The 16031-nt window shown below is 37.6% G+C and overlaps 1 protein-coding gene across 1 annotated transcript; it reads left to right on the top strand.

The window, feature by feature from the left end:
- The first annotated feature begins 306 nt into the window (after positions 1 to 306).
- Positions 307 to 1594, top strand: LOC147633578 (mitochondrial uncoupling protein 5-like). Its single transcript, XM_086806695.1, has 2 exons — positions 307 to 856; positions 1042 to 1594. Exons 1-2 carry the CDS (start codon positions 424 to 426, stop codon positions 1527 to 1529), a joined length of 921 nt encoding a protein of 306 aa, XP_086662821.1. The 5' UTR covers positions 307 to 423; the 3' UTR covers positions 1530 to 1594.
- Positions 1595 to 16031: the final 14437 nt, after the last annotated feature.

Raw genomic sequence — 16031 nt, 5'->3', positions numbered from 1 at the left:
TTTCAGAAACCGCTAGCACTTCACATGGGGTGCCCTTTATGCACATGTGATTCTTCTAGAAGCCCATTTTGGACAATGATGTTCTGCCACATTAGGCCATTCACGAGGCAGGTGTGAACTGAGCATTAATATTGCCTTTTTTTTTTAAATAAATGAGAGGGAGGGTATGCTATCACTTTGCATGGACCTTGTGTCTCCGTGCCACACTGGACTGGGATTTGGGCGGCGTTTGGGCGGGGGACATTGGAATCGGGATATGATTTGAAAGGATTCGAACTATATTATTATAAAAAAGGGGAGCGTTGCAATCTTCCTGGCCTTGCAGTCTCTCGTTAGAACTCAAGAGAGAAGCATCTTCGAAAGCTGTCTCCATCTCCATCTCCGTAGCCAGGAAGCCATTTCCCTGCAGTGTGGATTAGCAAGATGACCTTCCGGGGCTTTGTGGAAGGGGGGTTGGCCTCCATAGTGGCGGGCTGCTCAACCCACCCCTTTGATCTGATAAAGGTGAGGATGCAGCTGGAAGGGGAGGCGGCAGCAACAACAGCTTTCTTAGCCTTAGCAGCCAATTCTACTACTTCTTGTAGTAGTAGTGGGCCACTTTCCATTGGCCTGAGGCTTGTGCAGACAGAGGGCCTGCAGGGCCTCTTCTCTGGCCTCTCCGCCACCATTCTACGGCAAACCCTCTACTCCACCACAAGAATGGGCCTCTATGAGCTCCTCAAGCATCAGTGGCGAGAGCCCACCATCAAAGGTGGCTTGCCTATCTTCAAGAAGGTTTCCGCTGGCCTAATCGCCGGCGGCATCGGCGCTGTCGTGGGTAACCCCGCGGATGTGGCCATGGTCAGAATGCAGGCATGTATACCCATCTTTCTCCATCTCTTAATGATTATGATTATTATTAGGGTTTGATATGAGATTGCCAATGTAGTGGGTAGCCCTGCCATGGTCAGGCAGACTGCAGGCATGTATACCCATCTCTGTATACCCATCTCTTAATGATGATGATTATGATTGCCATGGGGCTTTGATTTGTGCAGGCAGATGGGCTTCTCCCTCCCAGCCAAAGGAGGAATTACACGAGTGTGGTGGATGCATTGGCGACGATGGTGAAGCAAGAGGGGCTACAATCCCTATGGACAGGCTCGTCTCTAACTGTGCAGAGGGCCATGGTGGTGACTGCATGCCAACTTGCAGCATATGATCAAATCAAAGAGAGCTTCATAAGAAGTGGGCTCTTAACCAATGGGGTGGTCCTCTGCATTGTGGCAAGCTTCTTTGCAGGAGTCGTAGCATCTGTGGCATCCACCCCCATTGATGTGGTGAGAACCCGGATCATGAACATGAAGATCGAGCCCGGTTGCGCCCGCCCTTACACTAGCCCCCTGGATTGTGCAGTAAAAACTGTCAAGCAAGAAGGGGGATTGGCCCTCTACAAGGGCTTCCTCCCCACCCTTTCAAGGCAAGGTCCCTTCACCATTGTGCTCTTCCTAACTCTGGAGCAAATCCGGAGATCCTTGAAGAACTTGTAGCATTAATATTTGCTTTGCCTCATAATGCCCTTTTAAGCATACATTAATCCAGCTTCATTGAGTGAGATTGGATCAGCTTTTGTGATTGAATTGATGAATCTACATTGATGAATTGATGAACAATATGTGGAGATCCATAGAGGCCTTGCTTCCATGGATTAAATTTGTGGAAATTTGGGCCTAAACTCGGATGAAATGCGTGCGACTTGGGGAAGCTTATTTGATTAATGCGAGCCGTAAATTCAAGACCATGCTGAGATCAAGTGAGCTTTGAATCAGTGTGAGAAACAGGCTGATCTAACTGAAGTCTGAACGTTCATACAGCATTAAATTTGTGCCTAATCAGGCTTCGAATAATAAGTATGGCCCTTTCTAACAGTAATCAAGCTTGCATTAGTGAGCAGCTATGGGATCTAAAACGGACATAACCAAGGTTCTGTTTGATTCTCCCAATTTCCAAGAATATTCCAAGCCTTGTCCCCTCTAGTGGAGTGAATATTCTAAGCATCACGCGTCGCCGGGGAAATATATGCTTCCATTTTTTAGGAATACTTTTTTGTCGATTTTTTCAGTCTTTATTGGTCTCTCAAGGCACTTTCCTATATTGATCTTTTGGGAAAAAGTCCCACTGGATCTTTTCGTCATTTCACGTGGTGTTTAAAAGAAACCCACAAAATATCTACGACTTCCTTACCAGCAATCTGAAAAAAACGTGCTTCATAAAATAGTGGAAAACCTTGGTCTCAAATTTATTAAAGTGTCATAAAAGAAAATCTCAAAATTTGAAGGTCACAAAAAGAAAATCTCAAACTTTGAAGGTTTTTCTTTTTTCAATTTGGAGACTACTACTACAAGGGAGCAAAGTACTCCATGAGGACCCCTCATAGCGAGGGCAAGGTAACTATCGGTTGTCCAGCCGAGGATTAAACTTGGTACCTCCAAGGTACAAGCCACCCCCATCAACCACTAGAACAAGCACCCGATGTTACTTTGAAGGTTTTTCTTTGCAACCTCTCAACTTTTGCTAGTTTTGAGACCTGTAAATTCTATCCCCAAAGATATTTTCCAAGATTAAAAGTTGTAATTACACTACAATCAGGTTTTCTCCTCACACTTCCAACAAGTTATCGAGTTCCAACTTCCAACAACTCATAACTTTGCAACAACACAAGTTTAGTATCTACCAAGTGCTAAAAAAAAAGTTCTTTTGTTTATGTTATACAATACCTTCTTGGTAAGAGTTCAAAGTAATTTGGTATAAGTAAAGATGAAAATGAGTGTATTTATAACAAAACTCAAAGGTTTTTCACCTTCAACTTGTTATCTTTTCAAAAATTGAAGGTGGACCTACACCTGCCTATTGCAAAACTATAATAGGTAGTGGCATGGGGCCTTCAAGTCCGTCGACAAGCCCCCTAAAAGTTCTCTACCTGAACAACCATGTTCACCCCTTCTTCACATAATGTGTGGTTTGGCCTCGCCATACAGTAGAATTGATTAATTCATGTGATTAGAGCTTTATGTGGGTGAAAATATCATGTTAAATTTATTTTAGCAGTACACCGTGTGGGTTAGGTCCATCTAACTATACAACCATGCAATGATAGACTTGGAAAAATTTGTGTCTATTTTCAAACGTATCGAGCCAAGAGTTGTATTTAAGCTTTGTGAATTATGAAGCTTTTTTTTGCAAGTCAATACTTATAAAAGTGGTTAGTATCTTCAAAGGGTGTGTCATTGAGTAGTCAAAACTGTTACAAGTCAAAAGACACATGTTTGGCATGATTGAATATGAAGCATAAGAACTTAACAATGGACTTGCGTAGACCTTTGATCTAAATAGAAACCTCAAAACAAAAACATCTTCACTAGAGAGAGAGAGAGAGAGAGAGAGAGAGAGAGAGAGTCCATTTTGGATATGCTTCAACAATGGAGAATTTCTTAGATCTTTGATCTAAATAGAGTATCTCAAATCAAAAAACACAAGAGAGAGAGAGAGAGAGAGAGAGAGAGAGAGAGAGAGAGAGAGAGAGAGAGAGAGAGAGGCTCCATGTTCAAGGCTATAAAAAAAGGAAGCTTTTCTTTTTTCTTTTTCTTTTTTTGTTGTTATTAGCTATATTTTATCAAGTAGCTAAAGCCTAAGGTCTAAATACTTTGTTCTAATTCAACCAAACCAATAAAAAGATACTTTAGCTACTTTACAAAATTGTTTAGCTATATAGGTCTAGAAGACTTCAAACCAAAAAGATTGTACCACACACAATGGCATATGGCTTTAGGAATGCATGTCTTGAGTCCTAGTGTTGGAAAAAAACCATCCTTTGGGGGGTAGTTTTCATTACTCGAATTGAAAAAAAAAACCAGTTGTAATTTTGACTAGCCTTGACTGTAAAGATTCAAAATTTTAGTTATAAAACCGACTAGTTCACGAAGTAAGCCTTAGTCGAGAAACATTTAGTCAACCCCAGCTTTTGGGGAGAGAATATTTCCTAAGCAATCTAGGTCTAGTCTTAGGATTGGTCTAGAGTCTTAGGATTGGTTCACAAAGTCTTCTTGCCCCAGTCGCACTTGTTGGGACTCAAGAAAGATGTCTCCAGAGCCAGGAAGCATTTCCAAGCTTTACATTATCAAAGCACAGACACCCCCCCTCTTAAGCTTACATTAATTTAACTACATTAAGTGAAATCGGATCAGCTTGTGTGGAGATCTAGGTCATGCTTACATCGATCTGAACTCACGTCAAGTGAAACTAGATTGATTTGATTGAATTCCTAGAAACTTGGGCCTTAATATTTAGATTAATGCTTGCAATTTGTGGAGATTTAGGATTTATGGGAGGCTCACATCAAGTGAGCTTTCAATGTGCGGAGATATATAGGCTTCAATGTTAGATAAAATGAGCTTGCATTGATCATATGTCACAAGCTTACTGTGAGTAAGCCAATGCATAAGAGATCACTTTTGGGTGTGCCTAATTGGCCCTAAATCAATGGATTTAGGGCTTTCTCACACTAATCTGCTTACATAAAACGGATATAACCAAGATGATTCTCATAAAGTGGACCAACTTCTAAGCACGCAGAGTCTTTGAGAGTAGTGAATATATTCTAAGCATTACGCGGGTCACGGGGGTCATATTGGTCAATTTTTTTTGCATAAATATCAACACGCATATATTTTGGTCCTTTTCACGTGGTGTTTTAGAAAAAGCCACAAATATCTATTTTATGTTTTAAAAAAAGAAGAAGCCACAAATATCTTCAACTCTCCTTCCAAGTTCCAACCCCCAACAACTCATCCCTACATATTGCAAAAACTAGGTAGGTAAAGCCCCAAGTGCTAGGAAAAAAAATGTCCTTTAGTCTATTTTTTTACGACTAAGATTGAGAAAAACATATTGAAATTTTGGTTGGCCTTGAAATTAACAATACGGTTTTCAAACCCATTCACGTCTTATTTTTTGTACAAAAACGGGCTGGATGAGCATCCAATGGTAGAGCCTTGATTGAGCATCCAATGCCCACCTTGAGGGCGTGATTTTTTATCGTTGCATGCCCATTCGGGGCATTTTGGCCGTCATGCAAATTTTGGGCATTTTGGACATCATATAATACTGGCAAAACTAAGCATTCTTCTCACAAGGCCACCGACACCTACTTTTGGTATTAATTAATTAAAGCTACCAAAAAAAGTAGATGTTAAGATGTTAATGTTATGCACAATTTAAGGTTAAAATATGTTAATTAAAAGATCTTTCTTTATGGGGAACAACGTTGGGACATCAAGGCTATGATGCTTCCTCCTTGGCATCGATATGATGGCTTTTCTGGCATGTCAATATGATGGCAAAGCATGTGTAGGACGTGGTGCTTGTCCTCTTTTGATTCGATCTCGTGCTGCCCAGCTTTCGATTCTAGGTGAATGTTGGCATTTCTCTCATCCCTATCCTTATGCTCAACTTTTTTTTATTTATGTTGTGGTTATGGTTGAATCGTTTGCTCGACCTCATGCTCCTCCTCTTCCGATTCTAGGTGATATGTTGGGTCGGCTTTGGTGTCTATGCTCTGGTTTGATGGGATGTCTCTCTGTGGTTTAATTAGGGTTTAATGGGAAAAAAATCAACTTTCACGCATGTGCACTGGTTAGGTTAAAAAACACATATATGTTTGGTTTCATTAGGGTTTTCTGGGTAAATTTTTTAAAAATTAGCTTTCACGCATGTGCTCTAGTTAGGTTTAAAAAATGCATGCATGCCTGCTTTAATTAGGGTTTTATAGGTAATTTTTTTCTCCATGCATGCCCATGCGTCTCTGTGCATGCCTGTGGTCTAATTTAGCTAGGTTAAATTTTTTTTCCAATGCATGCCCATATGCAGGGACTTTGGTTTAATTAGGCTAATTTTTTTTGGCATGTTGATGCATGTCAAATATTACTCTCTTCGAGACCCAACAAATATGAGGAAAGCAATAGAAAATGCTCATGACTTTGTTTCTCTACCCCCAAGGAAGCAAGTGGAAGATACTATCTTTATGTAAGGAATTTCAAGGGATATGTATGACCATCTTTCGAATATGTATTTTCATGGTCATCATTGTATAAATCGTCACTTTTATCGTTTGTAAAAATTTCCACTACTATTAATACCAAAAAAGTGTAATTTTTCTATTTCAAATGAATGGAACAAATGCAACAAAAATTGTGTTTCATACATTATTTTTAAGTGATTTAACTCACTTCAAATTTATGAAGGAATTTTCATTTTCAATTTTAATGCAATCTTATATTTTCAAGTTTTATTATTGCTGTTAAAATCAAGTTTGTAAATTGTTATTTATTATTATGGTCTTTTAACTTACCTTTAGTTAAAATAAGGTTTCAATTACTTTGTAATAATGCTAGTTAAACTAAGGTTTTAATTAATTAATTAATGCCCATGCTAGATACCCATGACAAAAAATTGGTAAAAAGCTTGCGAAAACCAATGCATCTCTATCAAAATGAAAGTGAGGGCACTCGTCAAAAGAAGCAACCTTGCAGCTACCTCACACCCTTTAACCATCCACTCCCTCGGAAAGATTCTCTAAAAGCTCTTTGTCCATAAATGTTCCTCCCATTGAACCACCCCTTCTTAACAAAAGTGCAAAGTTGAATGAATGCTTTTCACATACAAATAAGTGCCATTTTCATAGCCTTGTGGTGGGCCTAGAGCTAAAACTCACATCCTATTTGAGGAATCCTATTTGAGGAGGCCCATCTCTCAAATAGTTTTGAGATACTTGTGGGGCCCACTAGCCTTCAATTGGAAGGCCATAAAGTAGCTTGACCTTTAAGTTTTACCTAAATATCTCTAATCATGTGTAAATTTTAAAGAAAAATTTACTTTTGTGGCGTCATATTACAAGCTTGTCTTCTCTAGAAGCTTAAAAGGGCTTTAATTCTCTTTGAAGGCTTTAAATTTCAGCATTACAGGCCCAAACCCAATTCTTTCCATTCAATTTAGGCCTTGAATGCAACAAGGAGAAAACACTTTAGAGATAAAATGCCATGGACATCCTTTTATGCACAATCAAAAAATCGCCATGCAAGAAGCAAAAGTTGTTCCTCATTCACATGTCTCAAAGTTTCATCCACACGTATATAGTTGGTGTCTCATATGACTCCAACCATCTTTGTTGAGTCCCAACCAATTCACAATTCTTAAGGATGAATATCCAATAGTATGAGTTATTGATTTGCAAATTCCATAAGAGCTAGTCCCATTCTTTAGTAGCTATTCGCTTAGAATAGTAAGATAGGTGTCCACAATAATGCACACTACCACACTTTTATCTTAATGCACACTAGCACGTCTTTAGTAGAAGATTTCTTGAGAATGGGTGCCAAAACATTGGTCCTCTCACTCCCTTATGAAAGTACCCCCAATAAGAAAGTAACCACAGTCGTGTGAATGCTCACATGATTGTTCATCACAGCATATGCCTAGGGCTATACAACCTAATCATCTTGGTTACATTATTTGACTTGAAATTTTTTCTAATTCTATGTTATTCACATATTTTATACAAATATCGAATAGTGGATTTTGTTCACTTGTTTTGTACAAAGTGCCTTTGTACGAAAAAAATACTCTATATAAATGCAATTGTTTGAAATGCTTTTGTTCAAGTTTATATATATATATATATATATATATATATATATATATATATATATATTGTGTGTGTGTGTGTGTGTGTGTGTGTGTGTGTGAGAGAGAGAGAGAGAGAGAGAGAGAGAGAGAGAGGGAGAGTTGAGCGACAATTTCTCTAATGTTTGTGTGTGTTTGATCTATAGCGAATGCATTCTAGTTTCGCTTTGGGCCAGTTTGAATTGGATCATGTTTTTTATATGAGTTAGGTAATGTTTGAATGCTTATTTATCTATTTAATTATATTTTAATAGATTTTAAATTTAGTTTTTAAATTTGAGCTTATTTTGGGTTTATGTTGTCTTGTGAATTTGGGCTAGTGTGTGCATACTTTGGCACCCTTATGGGGCAATTATTACCATTCTAGTCAATTGTACTTATTTGTATTAGGCTAGTGTGCAGATTTTGGTCTAACATGGGCTAGTGTGAACATTTTAGTTCCATTATGTTTGATTTATTAGTGTGTGCATTTTTCCCTTTCTAGGGGGGCAAACAATGTAGCATGTGCATTGTTGTGAGGGCTAGTGTACGTATTTGATCTCTTAATGGGACAGTTTGAACATGAGTGCTTTAAAAATATAACCCACATAATTCATCTAGACATGGTGTGTGTATCTTTGTGCGTACATCTTAGAGTATAGCATTTCACCTAGGGCAAGAACCTAGGTTTTTCTTTTACATTGTCATCGTATACTTCTATCACATGTACATGTTATAATTTTGAAAGTTTGATTGTTTGCATTAAACTTGTATTTTAAATCTTCTCTTCTATAAAAATCATTTTTAAATTACATTGTCCAAGTTTGAAGATTAATTAGATCTAGCTTCGGTGAATGCATAAAGTACAAATCTTGAAGTACTTGTGGGTGGCATAAAGATGTCACAAAAAGTATTAGGTTTGGGAGCCATTGTATAAGTTTGCAAGGTGAACGTACCTTCACAGACATCTATGCAGCAGACATCAGACATCTATGCAATAGCAAAGTGTTAGTCAAAAGTTGAATGATGTACCTTCATAGACATATATGCAACAGCAAAGTGCTAACATGGATCCAATTCTAGGAAAATAGAGAAAATAGGAACTTACAAGAAAATAGATTATTCAACCCACTTAACTCATCAAAAGATGACAAATTCAACATATTCAAGATTTGAATGAATAACAAATAAAAATACTTAGCTCAAGATAATGACTCAAACATTGGGTGCAATCATCCCCCCTCATGTGTGTGGCCTCTCCCCACACATGAGTATTTACATAATTCTTCATTCCAAACAAAGGCCATAGCCTCCAAAAATACAAAAAGGTGCTTTTACTTGTATGACACTCTCTTATGCTCAAAATAGAGTGTCCATAAATTGACGCTAGGGTTAAAGCATATCACGCTTTACAAAAATATTAAAGTTCAGGTCTAAGCTTGATAAACCAAGGCTTTCCAAAATAAATCAAAATGTGCACAAGTTAGCACATGTATATACAAAGCTTGTTTACAAAAATGTGTGCCAACAACAAAGAATAATGTGTGAATTCTCCTCAATCTTTTGAATCCTTTTCACCTATAAAATAACCAATAATAAATTGGTAAACAAATATTTCATAAGTATACAAACAATAACCACACACATGTTTGCCAAGTGTAAGCAACCTAGGAATCACCCTTCCGTGCAAACTAGCTATAACAAACATTGGATGCCCCAACCATACGTCAATGTATACCAAATATATTAATATGAATATGGATTGACGTAAAGATAATCTAAGCATCCCTGAATTATCTAAGAGGGTAGCATAATTAAAGCGTCCACGAATTATGTAAGAGGGTAGCATTAATATTTATAATGGCATCACCCATGATATTAACATGATATGTCTTGACGTAAAGATAATCCAAGCGTCCCCAAATTATCTAAGAGGGTAGCATAATATTTTTAAGAGAGCTTAAAATATATTCCCATAGCATTCCCTCTTGCTTGAGTCTGCAATTACCCTCAATTACAGATTTGTTAAAAAGAATAGATGATCTCAAGGAAGGCACGAAAGTATTATTTTGGAAAGTCACCAATATTTAATTTATTGATTTCCAGTATGAGTTGATGTAATCTAATGATCAATGATAGCATCTGGAATCAAAACTTCTTACTCACCCTCAATAAGAGGTGCTTCCCTATACACAAGATGAGTGGGAAGTGATTCCCTGAAAGGTTTTAACAAACTCACATGAAATGAGTTATGAATCTGCCAATGAGAAGGTAATTCAAGAATGCAAGTAACATCATTAATTTTGTGAATCACCTTAAAAGGTCCATAAAATCTTGGGGTGAGCTTAACAGCTGAAAATTTTTCAACACTCTTAAGTATGTGCGTCTTAATTCTTAAAAGTATGTAATCTTCAATTTCAAAAGATATTGCTTTACATTTACGATTTACTTTCTTAACATATTATACTTGAGTATGTGCAATAGAATGTTTTACATCATTTAAAATGCTACTAAAATTGATAGTGAATTGATCAGCAGCGTCGATTTTGTGGGAAAGTCTAGTAGCCGGAATAGGCAAGGGTTTTTCATATACAATTTCGAAAAGTGCTCGACTAGTAGCTGAATGAGGAGTATTATTGTAAGCAAACTAGAGAAGATGAACATACTTATTCCATGAATGAGGTTGTTGGGAAACATAGCCTTTAAGTAGATCCAAGATAGCACTATTAGTAACCTTAGTTTGTTCATTCGTTTTTAGATGGAAAGCTGTGGAAAAATCTATCTTAGTGTGTAAGTTGGAGAAAAGAGTGATCCAAAAGCTACTGTGTAATCTATAGTCTCTGTGAGAAACAATGACTTTTGGTAAGCCGTGATGTATGAAGATCTACTTGATAAACATAATCGCGGCTTATTGAGAAGTTCATCATTTCTTACAAGGTAAGAAATAAGCTTGCTTACTTAAACAGTCAATTGTAGTCCAAATCATGTCATTTATGATCGGATGTAGTAGGCAATCCTGTAATGAAATCCATAGATATTTGTTTCCAAGTATCATTAGGGATTAGTAGAGAAGTACGAAGTCCTTGGGTCTCACCTTTGTAGCTTTTAATTTTCTAACAAATAGAATATTCAACCATAAATTTTTCTACATCATGTTTAAGATAAGACCAAAAGAATTCTCTAGAGACTAATTGTAAAGTAGCTGAAACACCTTAATGACCCATGTATGGTGGTTGATGCATTTCTTCCAATATGAATTGCCTGAAAGGTTGTGTAATACACAATCTCTTCTGGAAGAAAAGATAACCACCATCATGGCATAAATAAGCACCAATCGGGTTCCAATTATTCTCTAAGTTTAGTCCAAACTTCAGAAAAATTTAGGTCCATATCATAGGATTCTCTCATAGGACTCAAAGGTTCACTATGAATAACAGAAACGTTGTGAATACTAGGACGTCTACTTAAGGCATCTACCTACAACATTTTCTTTGCTTGGTTGATATTGATAGGACTCAAAGGTTCACTCTGAATAATAGAAATGTTGTGAACACTAGGACGTCTACTTAAGGCATCTACCTATAACATTTTCTTTTCTTGGTTGATATTGACTCATGGGTTAGAAATTTTGTATAAAAGAAGCCCATTTAATATGTCGATCAGAGATCAATATGGTTGGGTCAACAAATGACAAATTCTTTGTTGGTATATTTTAATTAAGAATTCAAATCCCCATTAAATAATGTTTCCAAAGTATTAAAGTATGTACAACATCAACTAATTCCTTGTCATATGTACTATAATTTCTTTCGACTGGTTTATGCTTATAACTTTCATAAACAATGGGATGTCCATCTTGCATAAGAATAGCACCAAAGCCATGTCCACTTGCATCAGTAACTACAACAAAGAATGGTCGTTGAAAATATGGTAGTGTAAGAACTAGTGCATGAGTCAATGCTTAAGCTCAGAGAAGGAATAATTGTGTCTACTAGTCCAATCAAAATGTCTAGCTTTCTTAAGGAGTTTGGTTAAAGGATGTGCAATACATGCAAAATTTTTAACAAACTTCCTATAGGAGCTACATAGTCCAAGAAAAGATCGGAGTTCGTGAATATCTCGCGGTCTAGGCCAATTAGCAATGCTTTGAGGTCTACTCAAATACTATCAAAACATAAACAATATGCCATAAGTATTCAATTTCCTCTTAAAAGAATTTGCTCTTTTTAGAATTGGCATAGAGCTGATTCTCTTGAAGAAGTGAGAACACTTTTTCTAAATGTTGTTCATGCTTTTAACGATTCTTACTGAAAACTAAGATATCATCAAAAAACACTATAACAAAATTTTGATGTTTTAAGGATATTCTATTCACTTTTTCTAAATGTTGTTCATGCTTTTGACGATTCTTTTACTGAAAACTAAGATATCATCAAAAAACACTATAACAAAATTTTGATGTTTTAAGGATATTCTATTCATCATTTTTGTTGAAGGTAGCCAGAGAATTAGTCAAACCGAATGGCATAACTAAAAACTCATAATGATCAACTTCGGTTCTAAAAGCATTCTTGAAGATATCCCCTTCATTCATCCGAATCTGATGATAACCAAACTTGAGATCAATCTTGCTAAATACTTGTACTGCCTTAAGCTTATCTAGCAAGTCATCCACTCGAGGTATTGGATATCGGTTCTTGATAGTAATCTTATTTAGTGCATGATAATCAATACACATTCAATATGTTCCATTCTTCTTTTTTTAATGAGAAAAATTGGAGCACCAATGGAGAACTACTAGGTCTAATCAATTCTTTCTCTAACAATTCTTTAACTTGTCACTGAATCTCTTTTCTCTCAATAATGTTAACTGTTATGGCTCACCCTAACCCTCCTTAAAACACATTCAAAAAGAGATTACCTGCTGGTGAACCGAACCCGTCGTGATCTTTCCAATGGTTGAGCTCGTAACCTTGGAGGTCTCCAAGCTCTACAACTCCTTGAGAAGCAATTCCACCACGTCTCGCGAGCGTTGTCACACCACCACGTTGCACTACGGGGGTCCTTGTTCCTCCTCTCACCTCACTTCACTCACACACACTCACTAGCATGCATTAGGGAGAGAGATTAGCAAGAGGATTAGCAAGAGCAAGACACTCAATTGCACAATAGGAGAGTCCCTTGTATTATAAGAGAAATTCACTTATATACATGGCCATAAGTGTTCACACTCACTTAAACTGTGGCCAGCCGGGTTCTTTAGGCTCATAAGAGGCCTAATGTTATTACAATGACTACTCTCATAATATATCCATGAAGTACATCACTTAGGACTTCATCCTAACTTGCTACCACATTCTCTTGAAGTGGGAATCGCCACAAATACTCCGTCACACCAACGGGCGCCCATCCAAGTTGTAGCTTTGGACACTATTGCTTCATATCTTGAATGTATGACCTTTTGGTGTATCTACCGTGACTCCTTGATATAGATAATGGTGGTAGCTCTTGTTAACCCTAGAATTGCGTTAGCATTCCCCCCTTCCTGATGGCGATCGTGTTCACGTGATTGTGTTGAAGACCTTTATGTGGGGAGAATGAACAAGCTTGTCGATGGCTTTGATGTTGAATGACGTTCAATGGTCTTTGTTCCTTCAGAGGAAATAAGAAAAGCTAGTTAATGAATGAAGAGGTTAGTGGTTTATTGGGAATTCCTAACAGGGTGGAGGGTGGGGTTTTTGCGAATGATTGCATTTTTTATATTTGTGTGAGCCCCCTTTTTTTGCTCACTTGGTTTTTGGCAATCATTAGCAAGGTTACATTTGATTTTTGTTAGTGGGAACACTAAGAGATGTTAATAATAGGAGATAAGAGAGAGAAGGATTCGAAGGAACGTAGACTTAATCATCAAAACGAGATGGTGATTCTCGGTTCCTCATTTGATTCATTTAAGTGACTTTCATTATTTGAAGAATTTGGCCTTTGATGATGTCCCTTTGTGTGGCAGGATTCTTGTGAAATGTTGTTGAGTAGGACCTAATCCTGTCTTCTTCTATCCATGTGCTTTTTATGTTTTTATGTATATTTAAGTGCTCTTATGAAGCAGATTTACATGAAGTACAAGAATTGAGTCATATAGACTCTTATTGAACTGCTCTGTGTTGAAGTAGCCACTTGCTGGTGAGGATTGAAAGAAATACGTCAACTTGCAAGCCTAATATAGATATCTTCACTAAGGATTGAAGATAATTGATTTGTGAAGATGGTGGCATCGTTTGGAGAGGTTTGTAATTTGAAGGAAGATTCCAGGTGATGGGTTGTACCATTGACTAGGCTTTCACCCACCATGGCCCCCCCATCCAGGGATGTACCTGGAAGTTGTTGATGGTGAGGCTTTGGTCATTGCTTGTAGGAATGTTCAAGGCGACTATTTGCATGGATTCATCTAGTGAATACAACGATTCACCTATCCAAGTTCCGCCAAGGATGACATCATACTCAAGGGAATCTAGGGTAACATGGAATGTAAATTCCATATCTCCATCGATTGTTTGAGTAGTGTAGCTAAAGTAACCTGGAACTTCAATGTTTTGTCCATTGGCTCCTCTTGCAAGACTATTGCTTGTAGGGATGAGTTTAGGTTGTCCCAATGACACCCAAGTGTCTATTGTCACAATGTTATGATTAGCTCGAGGGCTAATCAATACGCGTTTGCACTTAACATCATTGCCTGTAGGAAAATCCAACCACACCATGATAGAATCTTCCAAAGGAACCATGGGTGTTTTGGTTATTGTTTCGGCTTCAGATCCCGTTTCTGTTTCATACTCCCATTCACTTTCTTCCTCATTTTAGCTTTCAGCTTTTTCAAGAGTACCCAATGCATACACTGGCACACTTGGCCCCGTGACAATTCTTAATGAGGTCTATTTGGAAACTTGTGAATCCTCACAGTCCTGTTTTGTGGAGTTCTTTATGTCCTTATAACTCAGGTTGATCCCTTAAAGGTGCAAGTGTCGATGTGATGCTGGCTTTATCTCATGAGAGAAGAGCATTCCTCCAAATGAGGTTCTGAGACACTGTTTTAATCTTGTAAGGGAATTATCAAATTCCTCACGTGCTTTCTCAAGCGTATAGTTCGTACAATCTGTCCCAAAATGACTCTTCTGTAGAGAGTATGTCCTCCTCTTGAAAGGGAAAGCTGTACTCCTCTAGGCTTTGTATCTTGGTTGCTGTTTTAGGTTTGGCATTATGAGATTCAATCACAACCGGTGATCCTGTAAGACATTCAACCAAGCTAAGAATGTTATCTTGAGCTTGCTTTTTGCATCCCGCATATGTCATGTGATCATTATTAACCCCATTTGGGGTGGTTGGGTGGGTTTTAGTTTCTTGATTGGTCTATGTGGTGCACTTATTAGCGAAGAGTAAGAACTTGTTTCATCCTCACTTAGTGATGTACTAGAACTTGTTTCATTCTCTAACTTCCTTTGGTTTGTCAGTTTTTCATTATGTTTACCCATGCGACGAGATCGAATTTTCTTTTGGGTTTTTGTATCATGTGTCGCACATATGGGTATTGAGGTTTGTGTGGTAGCCTTTGAGGTGGATGCTTCTGCATCTTGTATAACTTTTGGCTCTTTTGTGTTTATGTCCCTTTTTGGGTTTATATCCTCTACAAACTCCTTTTCCCTGTCTTTTAATTCGAATTTCCAAACTATGCAATCTGCCACCTTGTGAGGTCCACGACAATAGAAACACTAAAGTGTTCGATTAACTGCTCCCTGAGCAATTTCTACTCTTTGCATTGTTTGTGTTAAGTGCATGGGAGATGGAGGTTTTGAGTCCATTGTGGATGAAGCGGGACACTTTTCAGTATCATGGTAAAAGGTTTTACAATATATGCAGTATCCAAGAACATGTGCCTTGTATGCATAATGAGGATTGGGATGGTCGTAGTGATTACACTCAACACAAGGCATTTTATTTCTCACTTTTAGAGACATTAAGGATGTCTGGTTTTGAAGGTTTTCATCCTCTCTTAGAGATGTTTGCTGTAAGGTTTTTACAAGGCTGCATAAAATTCGAGGAATGTCAATTCCAAGATCGATCTTTCTTTTGCCATTGCTTCACTTGGTTTAGTTGAGGAACACCTCGTAGCATGATCATCTTCTAGCATGTTGTCATCTAAACGTATTGCTTCTTTACAACATTGATCGAATGTTTCCGTATTTGATACAATGATCAAGTTGTATAAGTTGTTATTCTTCAAGCCCATCATCAAACATCTCTTCAATTGAACATCGTTTAATTTTTCCCATGACTCACAATGTGAG

The sequence above is a fragment of the Cibotium barometz genome, chromosome 12 (assembly GCF_041138505.1).
Source record: "Cibotium barometz isolate CiBa-2024 chromosome 12, ASM4113850v1, whole genome shotgun sequence".
In the NCBI taxonomy this organism is placed as follows: domain Eukaryota; kingdom Viridiplantae; phylum Streptophyta; class Polypodiopsida; order Cyatheales; family Cibotiaceae; genus Cibotium; species Cibotium barometz.
The sequence above is the reverse complement of the archived record's forward strand: the minus strand, read 5'-3'. Positions and strand labels throughout refer to the sequence as shown.

Excerpts from the sequence above, each read along its gene's own strand:
- LOC147633578 (XM_086806695.1), top strand. The coding sequence starts at position 424 with ATGACCTTCCGGGGCTTTGTGGAAGGGGGGTTGGCCTCCATAGTGGCG. Across the intron at positions 857-1,041 it reads CATGGTCAGAATGCAGGCAT|ATGGGCTTCTCCCTCCCAGC; the intron begins GTATACCCATCT and ends TTGTGCAGGCAG.